The sequence below is a fragment of the Tribolium castaneum genome, chromosome 7 (assembly GCF_031307605.1).
Source record: "Tribolium castaneum strain GA2 chromosome 7, icTriCast1.1, whole genome shotgun sequence".
NCBI classification, from domain to species: domain Eukaryota; kingdom Metazoa; phylum Arthropoda; class Insecta; order Coleoptera; family Tenebrionidae; genus Tribolium; species Tribolium castaneum.
Window position 1 is genome coordinate 2,075,311 of NC_087400.1, and position 16,068 is coordinate 2,091,378.

Consider the following 16,068-nt stretch of genomic DNA (forward strand, 5'->3'; position numbering starts at 1 on the left):
TTCAATTTTGTCAATCTTCTTTTTCTCTATCACACTTTCTTCTCGTCCTTTGTCTCGTCTTATCCTTCCTACTTTATTTTTATGTGGTATTATCAAAGAGTTCCTGGCACCTGCCACCGTCTAATTTTTTTCTCAATTATACTCCCATCATCAAATTCCCCGTTTTTGCAGCCATTAGATCGCTCATCCGTTTTCTTTCGTTAATACATAGAAAAATTTCCATCCGTTCTAACGTAAAGTAAACGATCCAGAACCATTGAACCCAAGTTTTTGGCATTCCGTAGCGACATTAAGATCAACTGAATAATAAAAATAAAAAACCCAACCACCGCTCTAATGTGATTATAATACATGTGCATGTGGTAATACCATATGAAATGACTCCCATTATGTCATATTAGCGTATTGTTGCTCGCCCCATATTTATTCCACTCCACTACATTCGTAAACGTTACAGGTATCGCTACCAATAGTCATTTGTCAACTCGTTTAAGATTTATTATGAGAAATCTACCATAAAAACGCACACAATACTTCAACAAGTTTTTGCCTCGACGATTTATTCGACAAGGAATTTTAATTACGCAAACGTGTTTCAATTCGACATTATAGCCAAATAGAAGCGGGCCCAAGGCGGACCCCTGCGACCCACCCTATACCACATTATAAAAAACATTATTATACCAATTTACTTTTATTTTTTGTGCTACTTCTTTGTTTTATGTTTTCTTCTTCATTTCTGTATCGTCATTTTTACCATAAGCGGGGTGTGTTTTTTTATTTTCTGTCTTCTTTTCATTTTTTGTTTTCTTTATTTTGTATATCAATGGGTTTGTTATTGTGTTATTTTTGCCCGATTTAGTACATTTGGTCGAAAATTAAATTATATATTTAAATTATAGATTTTGCTTTTTTAATTTTACTTCATTTTTAATTTTTATTGTTTTTGTTCAGTCTTCCTGGGTTTTGTTCTTCTACTGATATTATATTTTCTTCCTCTTTGTTATATCTATCTTCACTGATCATTAATTGTATCTAATTTTTCTTTTTTTAAATATTTTTTAATATTCGTTATTTTTTTTTCTTTCTTCATTCTTGTCATATCTTTCTTCTGACCATCTCTGACTATTTATTTTATGAATTGTTTCTTTTTTTTATATTTTATATTATTCGTATGTACTATGTACATTTTTTCTTCTGTTTTTCTAGATAGCGTTCTTCTTTCTTTTATTTTTTATTTCAAAGTTTGTTGTTCATTATTATTGCAAGTGGAGTTTTACTTGTATTTTTTTGATTTTTAACTGTGAAGAACATTTCTTGAGAACACAAATATCTCCAAAGGTTTATTACCAGAGTTGAACTTATCAAATAATATCAACAAATTACTAAATATTGGACGGAAAATTACATTTTTTGCGTTTTCAGAGCGTTCTAGATCTTATCTTAATCAAAAACAGTTTAGTTTTCAGTGAAATACTTCAACAAATTTTCACCTCGACGATTTATTCACAATATCGAAATAGAAGGGGGCCTAATGCGGACCCCTGCGACCCACCTCAACCAACATTATTCAAAAATAATTATTTAACGTAGTGTTTTTCCACCAATTTACTTTTACTTTTTTGTGCTTTTTGTTTGTTTTATGTTTCTTCTTTATTTCTGTATCGTCATTTTCTTTGTCCCCTGTTTATTTTTTTTTATTTTGTTGCTAAATCAAGCCGAAAATTTAGTACATTTGGTCAAATATTAAATAATATTTTACAATTTTTGCGTTGTGTTTGTATATTTTTTTGCTAAAAGTTCAATTAATTAGCAAAAATATAGTTGAAAATGCTTTCTACTCGTTAATTTTGCTTCTTTTTTATTTTTTATTGTTTGGGTTCATTCTTCCTGAGTTTTCTTCGTCTATTGATATTATATTTTCTTCCTCTTTCTTCCTCTAATCTTCACAGATTAGTAATTGTATCTATTTTTTCTTTTTTTATATTTTCTATTATTCGTACTATGTACTATGCACATTTTTTCTTCGGTTTTTTTAGCTGGTGTTCTTCTTTTTTTATTTTTTCTTCCTAAGTTTGTGGAGTGAAGTTTTACTTGTATTTTTTTGATTTTTAACTTTAGAGAAAATTTCTGGAGAACATAAATAAAAAAAATTTAAATTGGACCAAAAAATCTCAAAATATTGGACGGAAAATTACATTATTTTGCGTTTTCGGGGCGTTTTAGTACTTTTCTTAATCAAAAACAGTTTAGTTTTTACTGAAATACTTCAACAAGTCTTTACATCGACGATTAATTCCATTAATTACACAAACGTGTTTCAATTCGCCATAATAGCGAAATAGAAGCGGGCCCTATGCGGACCTCTGCGACCCACCTCAACCAACATTATACAAAAATAATTATTTAACGTAGTGTTTTTCTACCAATTTACTTTTGCTTTTTTGTGCTTTTTGTTTGTTTTATGTTTCTTCTTTATTTTTGCATCGTCATTTTCTTTGTCCTCTGTTTATTTTTTTTTATTTTGTATATCAACGGATTCTACTTATTCAGATAGAAGCTCAGTCGTTTCGTCATTAAATGTTGCTCAATCAAGCCGAGAATTTAGTACATTTGGTCAAAAATTAAATTATATTTTACAATTTTTGCGTTGTATTGGTATATTTTTCTCCTAAAAGTTCAATTAATTAGCAAAAATTTAGATGGAAATGATTTCTACTTTTTAATTTTGCTTGCTTTTTATTTTTTATTGTTTTGCTTCAGTCTTCTTCTATTGATATTATATTTTCTTCCTCTTTCTCATATCTATCTTCACAGATTAGTAATTGCATCTATTTTTTCTATTTTTAATATTCTTTATTTATACAGTCTTGTCATCTCTGACTATTCATTTTATCTATTTTTTTTTATATTTCCTATTATTCGTACTTTGTACTATGTACATTTTTTCTTCTGTTTTTTTAGATAGTGTTTTTTTTTATTTTTTCTTTCTATGTTTGTGGAGTGGAGTTTTACTTGTATTTTTTTGATTTTTAACTTTAGAGAAAATTTCTGGAGAACACAAATAAAAAAAATTTAAATTGGACCAAAAAATCTCTAAATATTGGACGGAAAATTACATTATTTTGCGTTTTCGGGGCGTTTTAGTACTTTTCTTAATCAAAAACAGTTTAGTTTTTACTGAAATACTTCAACAAGTCTTTACATCGACGATTAATTCCATTAATTACACAAACGTGTTTCAATTCGCCATAATAGCGAAATAGAAGCGGGCCCTATGCGGACCTCTGCGACCCACCTCAACCAACATTATACAAAAATAATTACTTAACGTAGTGTCTTTCTACCAATTTACTTTATCTTTCTTGTGCTTTTTGTTTGTTTTATGTTTTCCTCTTTATTTCTGTATCGTCATTTTCTTTGTCTTCTTTTTTATTTTTGTTATTGTGTTATTTTTGCCTTATTGTACTTAATTTATTGTTCTTTTAATAATTATCATAACAAATCGCTGGTTCTTTTTTTCATTTTTAATTCCTATTTATTTTTTTAATGTTTTATTGATGTATGTTTTTTACTCTTTATAAAAAATAGCAAATAGCAAATTGTTTAATTAAAGGTGGCATAAAAATTCAAATGACTTCGTCATGTGAAAAATCGTTCCAATTTTTCACGGCGCGATTTCTGTTGATAAAAAATTACTTAAGCCAAGTTTTCCTAATGATTGAATGTCGCCAACGTTGTAGAAAACCCGTATGGCGTGTTTTAAGGCCATATCGGTTTTGTGGCGCAGCGTGGCGCAATTGAAAGCAGCCGTCGGAAGTGTTTAAGACCAGCCTTATCTCTGATAAATAATGTATGTTAAACTACCCTTAAGTGCTGGCAAATTGTTCCTAGAACCTCTGTTCGTCGACACCATGCGAGCTTTAATTTATTCACGAAACGAAAAACACGCGCTACTGCTTTATTTAACTCTATGTAAATTGATTATTGTTTCAAAAAATTATAAAGCAGTGTAAAGATAAGCGCACTGATGGTGTGAATTCTGCCGGCGCTTACCGTTATAATTTTGCTTTAAACGCAGAGTATTATGATTTATATAATGGCTAAGTATGTGAATAATTTTGTATGAGGATGAATCAGATAGGATCAGCAGTTAAGTACTTTAATTGAGCTGCTTTCGCATAATGAAGAATGGAGAATGGAAATAGAACGATAAATACTCAAATTAAAGTTTAAATAAAAAACGAATTAAAAAGATACCATCTGATGGCACCATTTTCCCGATCTTGCAGGAAGTGGCTCAAAGTGAAAATATCCCATCCTTTGGCACTGAATAATTAACTAGACTTCTCACCACCTCAACAACCCTCTCCATCCATTATTAAACCCCCGTTCCCTGACCACGATTTAAAAGTCTAATACGCGTAAAAGCCAATAATTACAGTTTTGATTTTGATTTCGGTCAAGGCACATTAATAACTTGACGCCCTTAATGCGACCCGACTACAGTACAAATTTCAGTAAACGAACCACCAGATACGATCGTTGTTTCGTGCTTCTTGCTCTGCATAAATGTGCATGATTTATTCGGCCCGAAAATTCGGCCTTATTTCCCGAGGAGATAAGGCTGGATTTTCAAGTGCTAATCGGCGATCAGTAATCGTATGCCACGCAACTTGAAGCAATTACACCTAATTTCCACATTAAACATGGTGGATGAGGCGGGACGCACGGAGCCACATTCGGACCCATTCTATTTCGCTGCTATTACCAAGGCAAACACGAAATTGTGCGCGGTTTTACGCCACGTTTCTCATAATGAAAAAGCTAGATAGTTTGATATTTTACATAAAAATTAAGCATAAGTAAAGGCAGGAGAAGAAGGGAAAAACAAAGTATATATTCCCGAAAATTTTCTTCTAAGGACAAAAGTAAAAGTAGCATCAAGAAAAATTAGAAACTAAGTAATTAACAGTTTTTTACAAAAAATATAACATTTTGAGTCAGAAAAAACACGTTGTTAAAGAAAAAGAATAAAAAACAATAAAATAAAAAAAGTATAATGAGATATTTTTAACTGGATTTTTGAAAAGTTCATAAAAAATTAGGTTACCCCTATTTTTTTATTTTAATAGATTTTCAATATTAAGGCCAATTTTTGATCGCGTGTCATAGTTGGCGGAGCTACGCCATTTTAAAACGCGCATGCGCATTCACTATAAACGCCAACTATTATTTCGAATTTTTCGACGAATTTCGACCTTTTTGCTTTTTGGCAAAAAAATTTGCGCTTGTTTTTGCGCTTGCATCTAATATACGCGTTATTTTGTTACGTCAGGTTACTGAACCAATCAAAAAGCTAGTGTTTTATTTTTTCAATTACGGCAAAACTATTCGGAAAAGTGAAACTTTGTTGATTCCAACTAGTGTAAAATGACCCGGGGAATCGACTGGCGTCGAGAAAATTGCCAAATTGCCAATAGTTTTTTAGTTATGAATTTTTTTAAATTTAACCAATTTTTGCTTTTATTTGCAATTTTCTCGAAAACTATTAGTCGGAGAACAATGATCTTTTTTGAAAGAGATAGATAATTTAAAGAGCTTTCCAACGATAATACACTTCATGGGGTTATCTCTAATAGTTCCGGAGCTATTGCTGGATAAATGTTACGGGTACCGAAAATTAACCAAAATCGCGACAAGAATTGGAAAAATCAAACATCAAAAAAGCGATCAAATAGACTTTTTTTGGGACTTTTAACAACTCTAGTGGATTGTTATGACATATAAAAGTCCATAAAACTTTGCTAGTGTGGGTTTAATTTTTTATTTTATTTTATATTTTTTTTATTTTCTCAGTTACGGTTAAACTAATCACAAAAGTGGAACTATTTTTACCTCTACCTATGCAAAATGATCCGGGGAATTAATTGGCATCGAGAAAATTGCCAAATTCCCAATAGTTTTTTGGTTATGAATTTTTTAAAGTTTTATCAATTTTTGCATTTAACAGAAATTTTTTCGAAAACTATTAGTCGGTGAACAATAATCTTTTTTGCAAATGATAGATAATTAAAAGAGCTTTCCAACGATAGTAAACTTTATAGGGTTATTTCTAATAGTTCCGGAGTTATTGCTGGATAAATGTTCTGGGTACCGGAAATCGCCCAAAATCGCGACAAAAATTGGAAAAATTAAACATCAAAAAATTAATATATTGACTTTTTGGACTTTTAACAGCTCTAGAGGGATGTAAATGCATTAAAAAGTACATAAAATATGGTAAAACGAGTTTAAAAAAATATTTTGTTCACGTTTTAGGACGGAATATTTTAGCAAAAATTTACAAATTTTAGATATAGAACGTAAGTAAAGATATAATAAAAAACCAACTGAAAAAAAAAGAGAATGTCTGATGACGACAGAAACAGTAAAAAAGTAAAATAAGTAGAAAGAAATAGCAAAGTAAAATTCAAACATAAACACAATACAAAATCTTCGAACTTTGAGGAGGTTTGTGGAGAAAGGAAAGGAAGGAAAAGAATGTCTGAATAAAAAAGACAAAATAACCGAAGAGAAAAATTGTGGAAAACAAAATAATGCGTTAAGGTTTGTGCCTTCCTACCTGTTATAATTTGTTAAGGTTCGACATTCGTATGCAAAATGCAAATTTGCGAGCAAACTAGTTATGGAACACGTTCTGTATTTATAAAATTCTGGTTTGAAATGTAAATAGAATTAATTACTTCAGTGCTTTACTCACAGGATAACCGTGCAACTTTTTCACCATAACGAGAATTTTTGATTATGAATAAATGTAGCAACAGTTGTAATAAAATGTGAAATTATTTAGTCGTTTAGTTGTGTGTTCTCGGAACTGTAATTACCGGCTATTAGCATTTTTTTACTTGGAGAAAATTGTAGCAGAAATCTCGATTAATTTCTTACGGGAATCTGAACCGCCGCGTGTCCCTCGCTCATAAACCATCTCCTAATTAATTAAGTTATTTACCTAACTGTGACTAATTCTACATTACGCAAAATGAATAATGGAGAGTAATATGTCATTGTACAAAGTATAATACCGGCATTGTCTCTAAGCAACTGCCACAAATTGTTAACGTTAATGGCGAAACCTCGGCCGGATATGAGATTTTAGTTTTATAATAATCATCCAAAGCACTTCCGTTTTTCCACAAAAAAACACAACGTTTAATAGAGATCCACTAACTGGAACTGTTATTATTCAACCAAGGGCGAACTGTTTTAACGAGCAAATTACGAAATTGATGCGTTTTATTAATTTGTTGGTAGACACTAATTAGGCACATTTATAAATTACGGCTAATGGATATAGTACACGCACCACTGATTCGTTATTTATTATAAATATTCATTAGCGACACACCAAAAATGCAACTTTGCGGCAAACGATCGGCTAGTTATTTAAAACGGTATAATAACTCACATCCAAGTCCACCCCTTGAGAGCTACACCTTTAATTACCACAACAACGGCCATGTTTTGCAAATAATGGATTTGGAAGGCGGCATAAATATCGACAAATGGTGCGCGGTTTCATGTGGCTGAAGCCACGAGTTGGGGGTTATCTTTGGATATTTCCTGCTGCAATGCGGCGAGTTTTGCAGTCCACCTCAGTTTTTCTATTTTTCCCATTTTTTTTGTAATTTTTTTGAAAAAGTATAGTTGACAAAATTTTTCAATTTTTTTATTTTCTCAATGACGTCAAAACTATTCGTGAATGTAAAACTATGTTGATTCTAACTTATGTAAAATGACCCAAGGAATCGACTGGCGTCGAGAAAATTGCCAAATTCGCAATAGTTTTTTAGTTATGAATTTTTTAAAATTTTACCTATTTTTGCGTTTATCTGCAATTTTCTCAAAAACAATGGCTCGGAGAACAATAATCTTTTTTGCAAATCATAGATATTTAAAAGAGCTTTCCAACGATAGTAAACTTTATGGGGTTATCTCTAATAGTTTCGAAGTTATTGCTCGATAAATGGTCCGGCTATACGGAAATCGCCCAAAATCGCGACAAAAATTGGAAAAATCAAACATCAAAAAATCAATATATGGACTTTTTTTGGACTTTTAACAGCTCTAGAGTACATGAAAAGTACATACAATATGCTAGAACGAGTTAAAAAAAAATAGTTTTTTCACGTTTTTGGAGGTAAGTGTACTACTCAGAATATTTTAGCAAAAAATTACAAAATTTTAAATCTCGTAAACAGTTGGTATAATACAGAAATTGAGCCGCTGAATTCACTGGAACAAACCGTTTTGCTCTACGACTTTTAGTTTTCGAGTTATGAATTTTTTTGTTGAATAAAACTGTTCACCATAAATAATGGCTAAATTTAGGCAAAAAATTATAAATTTTTTATTCTTGTGAAAATTTGAATATCATGTAAAATGAGCCGTAGAATTCAATGGAACAATCCGGGGAATCGATTGGAATCAAGAAAATTCCCAATAGTTTATTGGTTATGAATTTTTTAAAATTTTACCAAATTTTGCATTTGTCTCCAATTTGCTCGAAAACTATTAGTCGGAGAACAATAATTTTTTTTGAGAAAAATAGATAATTTAAAGAGCTTTCCAACGATAATACACTTCATGGGGTTATTTCTAATAGTTCCGGAGCTATTGCTCGAGAAATGTTCCGGGTACCCAAAAAATCGACAAAATTTGCGACGAAAATTGAAAAAATCAAACATCAAAAAATCGAATATATGGACTTTTTGTGGACTTTTAACAACTTTTGTGGGTTGTTAAGACATGTAGAAGTCCATAAAAATTTAATGGAGTGAGTTTAAAAAAAAATTTTTTTTCACCTCTTTGAAGGTAAGTGTATTTATCAGGAAATTTTAGCAAAAAAAATTAAAAATTTTAAATCTCGTGTAAAGCTGGTATAATACAGAAAATGAGCCGCTGAATTCAATGGAACAAACCGCATTGCTCTACGACTTTTAGTTTTCGAGTTATGAATTTTTTTGTTGAATAAAACTGTTCACCATAAATAATGGCTACGCTAAATTTAGACAAAAAATTTAAAATTTTTAATTCTTGTGAAAAATTGATATATTATGTAAAATGAGCCGTAGAATTCAATCGAACAAACCGCATTGCTCTACGACTTTTGGTTTTTTTTTATGAATTTTTTTAGTGAAAAACTTTGATCGCCTCTGTAGCCGGAACCGTTACCCGGAGCGGCTCCGGGTTTGGTCGAAAAAATAGATAAAATTAAGCGCTATCAGATGGTTTTTTGTTCGTTGCTCTAGGTCTTACAGTTTCCGAGAAAAACGCAAAAAAAGGTTTCCATTTTCACTTTTTTTCAATTTTCAACCGCCAATTACGGCGAAACTATTAGAGTTATCGAGAAACGGAAACATTAGGGACAACCAGAATAAAAAACACTACAAAATGGCATAGGACTGAAGGCGAGATCTCGCAAAAAAATTTTCAACTTTCAAACACCGATTACGGCCAAACTAAAAGAGCTAGGAGAAAACGCTTTTTTAAATCGTAAAGAGCACATCAAAATCTATAAGATAGAATCGGATTTATTTGATTTTGAAACACTTTAAAAATTGACAGATTTCTAAGGGGGGGGTGTTAACTTTTTTTTAATTTTTTTTATTTTCTCATTTACGGCTAAACTATTCTAAAAAGTGAAACTATTTTGATTCACACCTATGCAAAATGATCCGGGGAACTGATTGGCATGAAGGAAATTGCCAAATTCCCAATAGTTTTTTAGTTATGAATTTTTTTTAAATTTTACCAAATTTTGCATTTGGTTCTAATTTGCTCCAAAACTATTAGTCGGAGAACAATATTTTTTTTTGAAAACAATAGATAATTTAAAGAGCTTTCCAACGATAATACACTTCATGGGGTTATCTCTAATTGTTCCGTAGTTATTGCCCGATAAATGCTCCGGGTAACTCGAGAAGGTTCAAAAGACAGAAAAGTGCAATAAAGTTTGCCAAAGTAACGAGTTTAAAAAAAACAGATATTAGAACATTATTATCATTTTATGTTTATAGTTTGTTGACTTTTCACTAAGTTATTTGACTCTGTAGTGATAAACAGGCACAAAGTCGTATCCAATGAATGTGTCATATTTTGATGTGTCTCGAGCGTCCATTCAATTAATTAGCGTTAATTTGCAATTAAAATCGCTCCAATTCAGCCACAGTGTACGAAGCAATTCCTGCATAAACAGGAGATTTCTTGCATGACTACATAAAGAATCAGCATAAATTCCATTAATCTATGACATCTCGCAGAATGATTACATTATTTATCCCAACAGCCAGCTTTTCATTACTCCGCGTGCAATTTAAATAATAAATCGTTATTTTGAGCGAAGCCTTACCTCCTGTTCTGATACCACGTCTTCACTTGCGTATCCGTAAGACTCAATTTCGCCGCCAACTCCATCCTGTCCTGCACGCTGAGGTATTTCTGCCGTTCAAAGCTCTTCTCTAGCGTCTGTAGCTGCAAGTCGGTAAACGCCGTCCGTGCTTTCCTCTGCTTTTTATTTATTGCACCGTTCGAGCTCTTTGACGAGTTTATTGAATCTTCTCCCGTCTGACCTGCAACGCAAAACACCGAAATTTCAGACAAAATCGATCATCACATGTGTCCTGAAATTGCGATCCGGCCATTGTTTCAGGCGTCGCGACGCCGACGCCGCCCGGGTGGGGATCAGCAGACACCGGAAGCTGCGACCAATCAGGAAAAAGCGTCGGGACGCCTTTGCTGCCAATCCCGACTTTGGTAATTTGACGAAATGGATGGTTAAAAGGAGCGAAACGTCTACGGGAGAATGTTTAGGGGTCTCTGGGGAAAAGACGGGCATAAGGTCGCACAAACCCAACAAACTTAGCCACTTTGCGGAATTCAATGCGACTCACGTTTCCGCCGCATGAAACATTTCACCCCGAGATGTATTTTTCATTCCTACAGATTTTTTTCTTTATGAGAGGGGGAGGAAAGGTTAACGGCTTCGACTTGTCGAAAGTGAGACGATTTATTTCAACGAAAAATTAATTCATTTCAAGTTGAAAAAGTTTGTTAAAATAATTAACAAACACAAAAATTCGATTGCCTAAACTACAGACTTGTAAAAATGCTGTCACGATGAAATTAAAATATAGTATACATATCTACAGGGTTATTCACATAAGAGTTCGAAACTGGCTGTTGATACCTAGGTAATAACTTAAATTTATAAAATGATTTTCAAATTTATAATCTAGATGGATGCCTTGTATAGTGCATTTTGTGCTGCATTTTTAAGTTCGGAGCAGTTTTTTGTGAATAACCCTGTACATAAAAGTATATATAAATTTAGGTAAAAACTATTCACAAAACTGTACGTGATACTATTTTTACGTAGGACTATCAACCTATTAGTTTATATAATTGTTGAAAATGAGTAAATCAAGACAAGAAAAAAAAAATTTTTTCTCAAAACAAGTAGAAAAATTACTTATCCTTATCACAAATCATAGTTAGCTAAAATCATCTGTTTATTTGCAAAATCTCTTAATTGAACTGGTTTTTCATCTAATAACACCAGAAATTATTTCGCGGACTTACGTTAAAAATAATTCAAAAAATTTTTCAAAACTGATAGAAATTTTTATCTTTTTAAAGCATTATTATTTTTTTACCTATATAAAACTTAGGTTCTTTTTGTAAAATTTTGCTTATAAATCGGGCAAAAAATGGAATAGTTTCAAATCAAAAAATTTCGGAAAAAAAAACAAAAAATCGCTGAATTATGTGGAAAATCGTGATCTATTTATTATATTCTGCGTTAAAATGCGTTTTTAAATTCAAGCCAAAAAAATTATTCTTATGTCTAGTACCGAACGAGTCCCGAAAATGGTGTATTTTTGGCATTTTTGTGAAAGTTTGCTAAATCGGAGCCAAAAATCACTAAAAATTTTGCGGAAAAATTACTATGTTGGACCAAAAATATCATTATTTTGCGGTTTTCCAACAGTAGCACGTCAGTTATTTTGCAAATTTGTTTAAAAATAAGACAAAAATCACCAAATTATGTCAAAAAAGGTGTGAATTTGGCTTTTTACAAGCGTTAAATATAGTTTTTTGCTAAAACGTCTGTTTAATTTTATTTTTTCTTTGTTCGGTACAAAATTATTTAATTGAGTCAAATATATTATAATTTTTTTCGTTTTTCGAGCATTCAAAAATGATTTTTGCCTTTTTGAAGCATTGTTTCTTTAGCCACAAAATGTGTCATAAATTGGGCAAAAAACGGGATAGTTCTACAGTTTTCAATCTTTTTATTAATCCAGTTTATTAAAATTTAATTAAAAAAAATTCGGAAAAAAATAAGTCAAAAATCGCTGAATTATGTAGAAAATCGTGATCTTCATCTTTTTGCGTTTTTTTGCGTTTAAATACGTTTTTAAATCCAATACAAGAAAAAATTTATTCTTAATTTGTCTAGGACCTAGCTTTCCACCTACTACCAAAAATGATAAAATTTTTGTCAATTTAGCTAAATTGGACCCAAAAATCCCTAAAAACGTTGTGAAAAAATCACTTTCTTGAAACAAAAATTCCATTATTTTACGGTTTTCGAAAAGTAACACATCGGCCACTTCATAAAATTTTTCAAAAATAAATAAAAAGTCACAAAATTTTATTAAAACGTGGTAATTAATCACTTTACTTTGTCGTTTTCGGTCAATATTTTCATCAAATACAAAAAAAAATATTTCTAAAAATTTCGGTAAAAAACCAAAAAAAAACAGAATTATTTTGGAGTTTTCGAACTTTTTAGTAATCCAGTTAAGAAATTTACTTCAAAAAAAATCGAGGAAAATAAATTATGTGGAAATTTTTAGTACGTTTTTCAATTAATTAATAACAATAATAATGAGAATATTAATAATAATAATAATAATAATAATAATAATAATGAGAATAATAATAATAATAATAATAATAATAATAATAATAATAATAATGATGTTATTTTTTTCTTTTTCAATTCCAATCTATATTTAAACGAAAAAAAGTAAAAAAAATAGCTTTTTAATTTTCTTTTAAAGACTTTTTTGGGAACCACTACAGTTTACAAAAAATCTTTTTATTTTTCTAAATAAACTACAGTTCACAGTATAGTTTTCAGAACTAAAATTTGTGAATTTTTTAAAATGTATCTTCAAGTCATAAAAATAAAAAACGAAACAGAAACAATACGGAAGAAGAAAGCAGTTGGGAAATAAACTCAAAAATAGTTGGAATAATAATAATTAAATTATCTAAATAATAAAATAACTATCAATTTAGCAATTTTTATTTAAAGCACAGAAAAAATACTGATCAAGAAAATTTGATAAAAAAAATTGGTTAAAATTAGGAAATTTTGATTCTTGATGTTTCTTGTCTTCTCTTGCTATTTTTATCAGACATTAAATTTTAAAGGAAACTGGACAACACCCACATATTTTGTAAGTTTTTTTCTTGACTTTCATGATGCATATTTTTTCTATTTTTCTTCCGCTTCCATCTCTTTGTACTCTTTTGGTTTTTTTTTAAACTTCCAACAGCAGACCATATTTTAATTAATTATAATAGTTACAAGCCCTGCCACACGAAATAAACAAATAAAATAAAAAGTGCCCACTTCCCACCACTTCAACTTTCGCCTTGAATAAAATACCACTAAAAGGCAGCAACTAAAATCCGTCCATCGTAAAGTAATCCACGCACAATAAAAACCTAAATGCCAATTGACTGTAACATTTACTTTATGACAAAACAACCAGCGAGTCAAGCCAGCCTGTGGGCGTAAAGACATCGCAAAATACTTAATTGAAATAAACAGTTCGATAAAGGAACATTAAGATAGGTAAAGTGTACATAATCGTCCTCATCCTTATCTCGACACAGGTTTAATTTTAAATCGATTTGAGTGGCGACATGGACGACGCTTAGATAAGCCCCCCGAGGAGGTGTGTGTGGACACGGCATTATGAAGAAGACCACCGGCTCGAAGCCTGTTCGCGCCTACGAGCTTTCTTTCAAACCCGAAAATAATTTACGTTTGCGTGTTTATGGAGGAGCGAGCGAATAAAAGTAATAGTGTTGGATTAGCATTTCGGCAGTAATAAGTGGCGGCATAACAGGAGTCCAATCCGTCTTTTTCCCCACGCCAGAATCTTAATGGGGCAATTACGTTATGGAGGGTTTGCGTGCGGCTACTGTGGCCATTTGGTCATTACGAAGGCTTTTACAATTGACCGATGTGTTAGCTGATAAATTCACCCAGATTTTATATGGTTTAAAGAGCGTGGCTTCGAAAAATTCAGTTCGAAACAAAGCTTCACTAAATTCGATCAAAAAACTAACACCAAGCACGGGTTTTTCTTGCATGTGGACGTGTTTAATGAAGCAACTACTTTAATTACACGTGGTAAACACGAACATGGTTCTAGAATTATAAATAAAAACGTAATAAAAATAATGACGAGGTGTAAAAGTCACTGCAGATGTGTGTAAAACGTTTGAAACGGGTTATTATGATTTCTCTAAGATTAGTCAAAAACCAACAACGCTAGAAAAATGTTTACGATAAAAGAATATACAGAATGATTCGTAGAAAACTATGACCTTGACAAAATACATTATAATGTATTATAAAAATTATTAATTTTTCTTGTAATTTTTGCCTAAATATCAAAATTTATATTTGATGCATTTTAGGCATGTTGTTTCATCTGACTCAACTTTTTATCCTTTTGATAAAAAAGAAGATACGTCCTAAAATTATTTTGCTTTATACAGGGTGTTTCATTTTTACAGTGCAACCTTTAACATAGTTTTTTTACATGGAACCCCCTGTATATTTATACATGTTTAAACATGCCCTTTTTGGGCTTTATAAATCAGTTTAGTTTTTGCAATTTGCTTTAACTGTTCAGAAGTTATTTAATTTTTTCCACAATTTAGTGCGTCTGCAGGCACATTATTAAAAAATCGCAGTGGCCTTGGTTTTTGGAATATCAAGTTAGGAATTTGTCCGTAGGTAAACAAATGTCTGAGATATTTTATGGTGACAAGACCATACATTTGTATTGTAGCATCATCTAGCTGTGACACATTCATTTTGGTAAGTTTTGAAGGACTATAATTTGATTTTTTTAAATAGCACCTGCTGTATTTTATTACTAATTATTATTCAGTGTCTCATTTTAGATCTTTTTTACCTCTTTAGTTTTTTTCCAAAAGTTGATAATTAAGGAGATAATTTGATTTTTCTGAAAAATTGACACAATATTTCTTGGATACTAATGTAGCGTGCTATGAAAAACAATACGTTTTGACATACTAATGTCAAAATGGCGTTTATAGTACGTCACGTTTTGATTTTATTGTGAAAATGAATTTTTCGCGTAAAATGCATCATCTAGACATAAATTTTAATAACATTTTGACAAGAAATTATTAAATAAAAATGACAAAAATTTACAATGGAGAAATAAGGAAATAAAAAACCGAGATATAACAAATCAACAGCGATAACATATTACTTGCAGTTACAAAACTGTATAAAATGGCGGCTTTCTTAAGCAATAAAGTAATACATTGGTCAATTATTTTTAAAAATTCACCGCTTCTAAGGTAACATGATCAATTCTACGAAAAGCTTTTTTAATTCTTTCTTGCATATTTTCTCTAGTAGTGCCGTCGTTTTTTTATTTTTATTTAATGATTTTTTATCAAAATTATAGTTTATATCTCGATGAGATTTGTATACAATTTACATGAAAAATTCATTTTCACAACAAAATCAAGACGTCACGTACAAAAAACGCCAGTTTGATGTTGTTATGTCAGAATGTATTGTTTTACATGGCACACTACGTTAGTATCCAAGAGATTTTATGTGCATTTTTCAGAAAAACCGAGGTATTTCCGAAACTATCAACACTTGGAAAAAATTTAAGAGGTAAAAAACATGTAAAATCTGATGCTGAATAATATTCA

General features: G+C 31.0%; 1 protein-coding gene across 1 annotated transcript in view; it reads right to left on the reverse strand.

Annotated features, from left to right (window-relative positions):
* Positions 1-16,068, reverse strand: part of LOC103314541 (homeobox protein B-H1) — a 42,504-nt gene that overhangs the window by 11,849 nt on the left and 14,587 nt on the right. Inside the window, exon 2 of the mRNA XM_064357953.1 lies at positions 10,412-10,631. Within this exon, the coding sequence (XP_064214023.1) occupies positions 10,412-10,631 (220 nt within the window). The remainder of the gene's footprint in view (positions 1-10,411; positions 10,632-16,068) is intronic.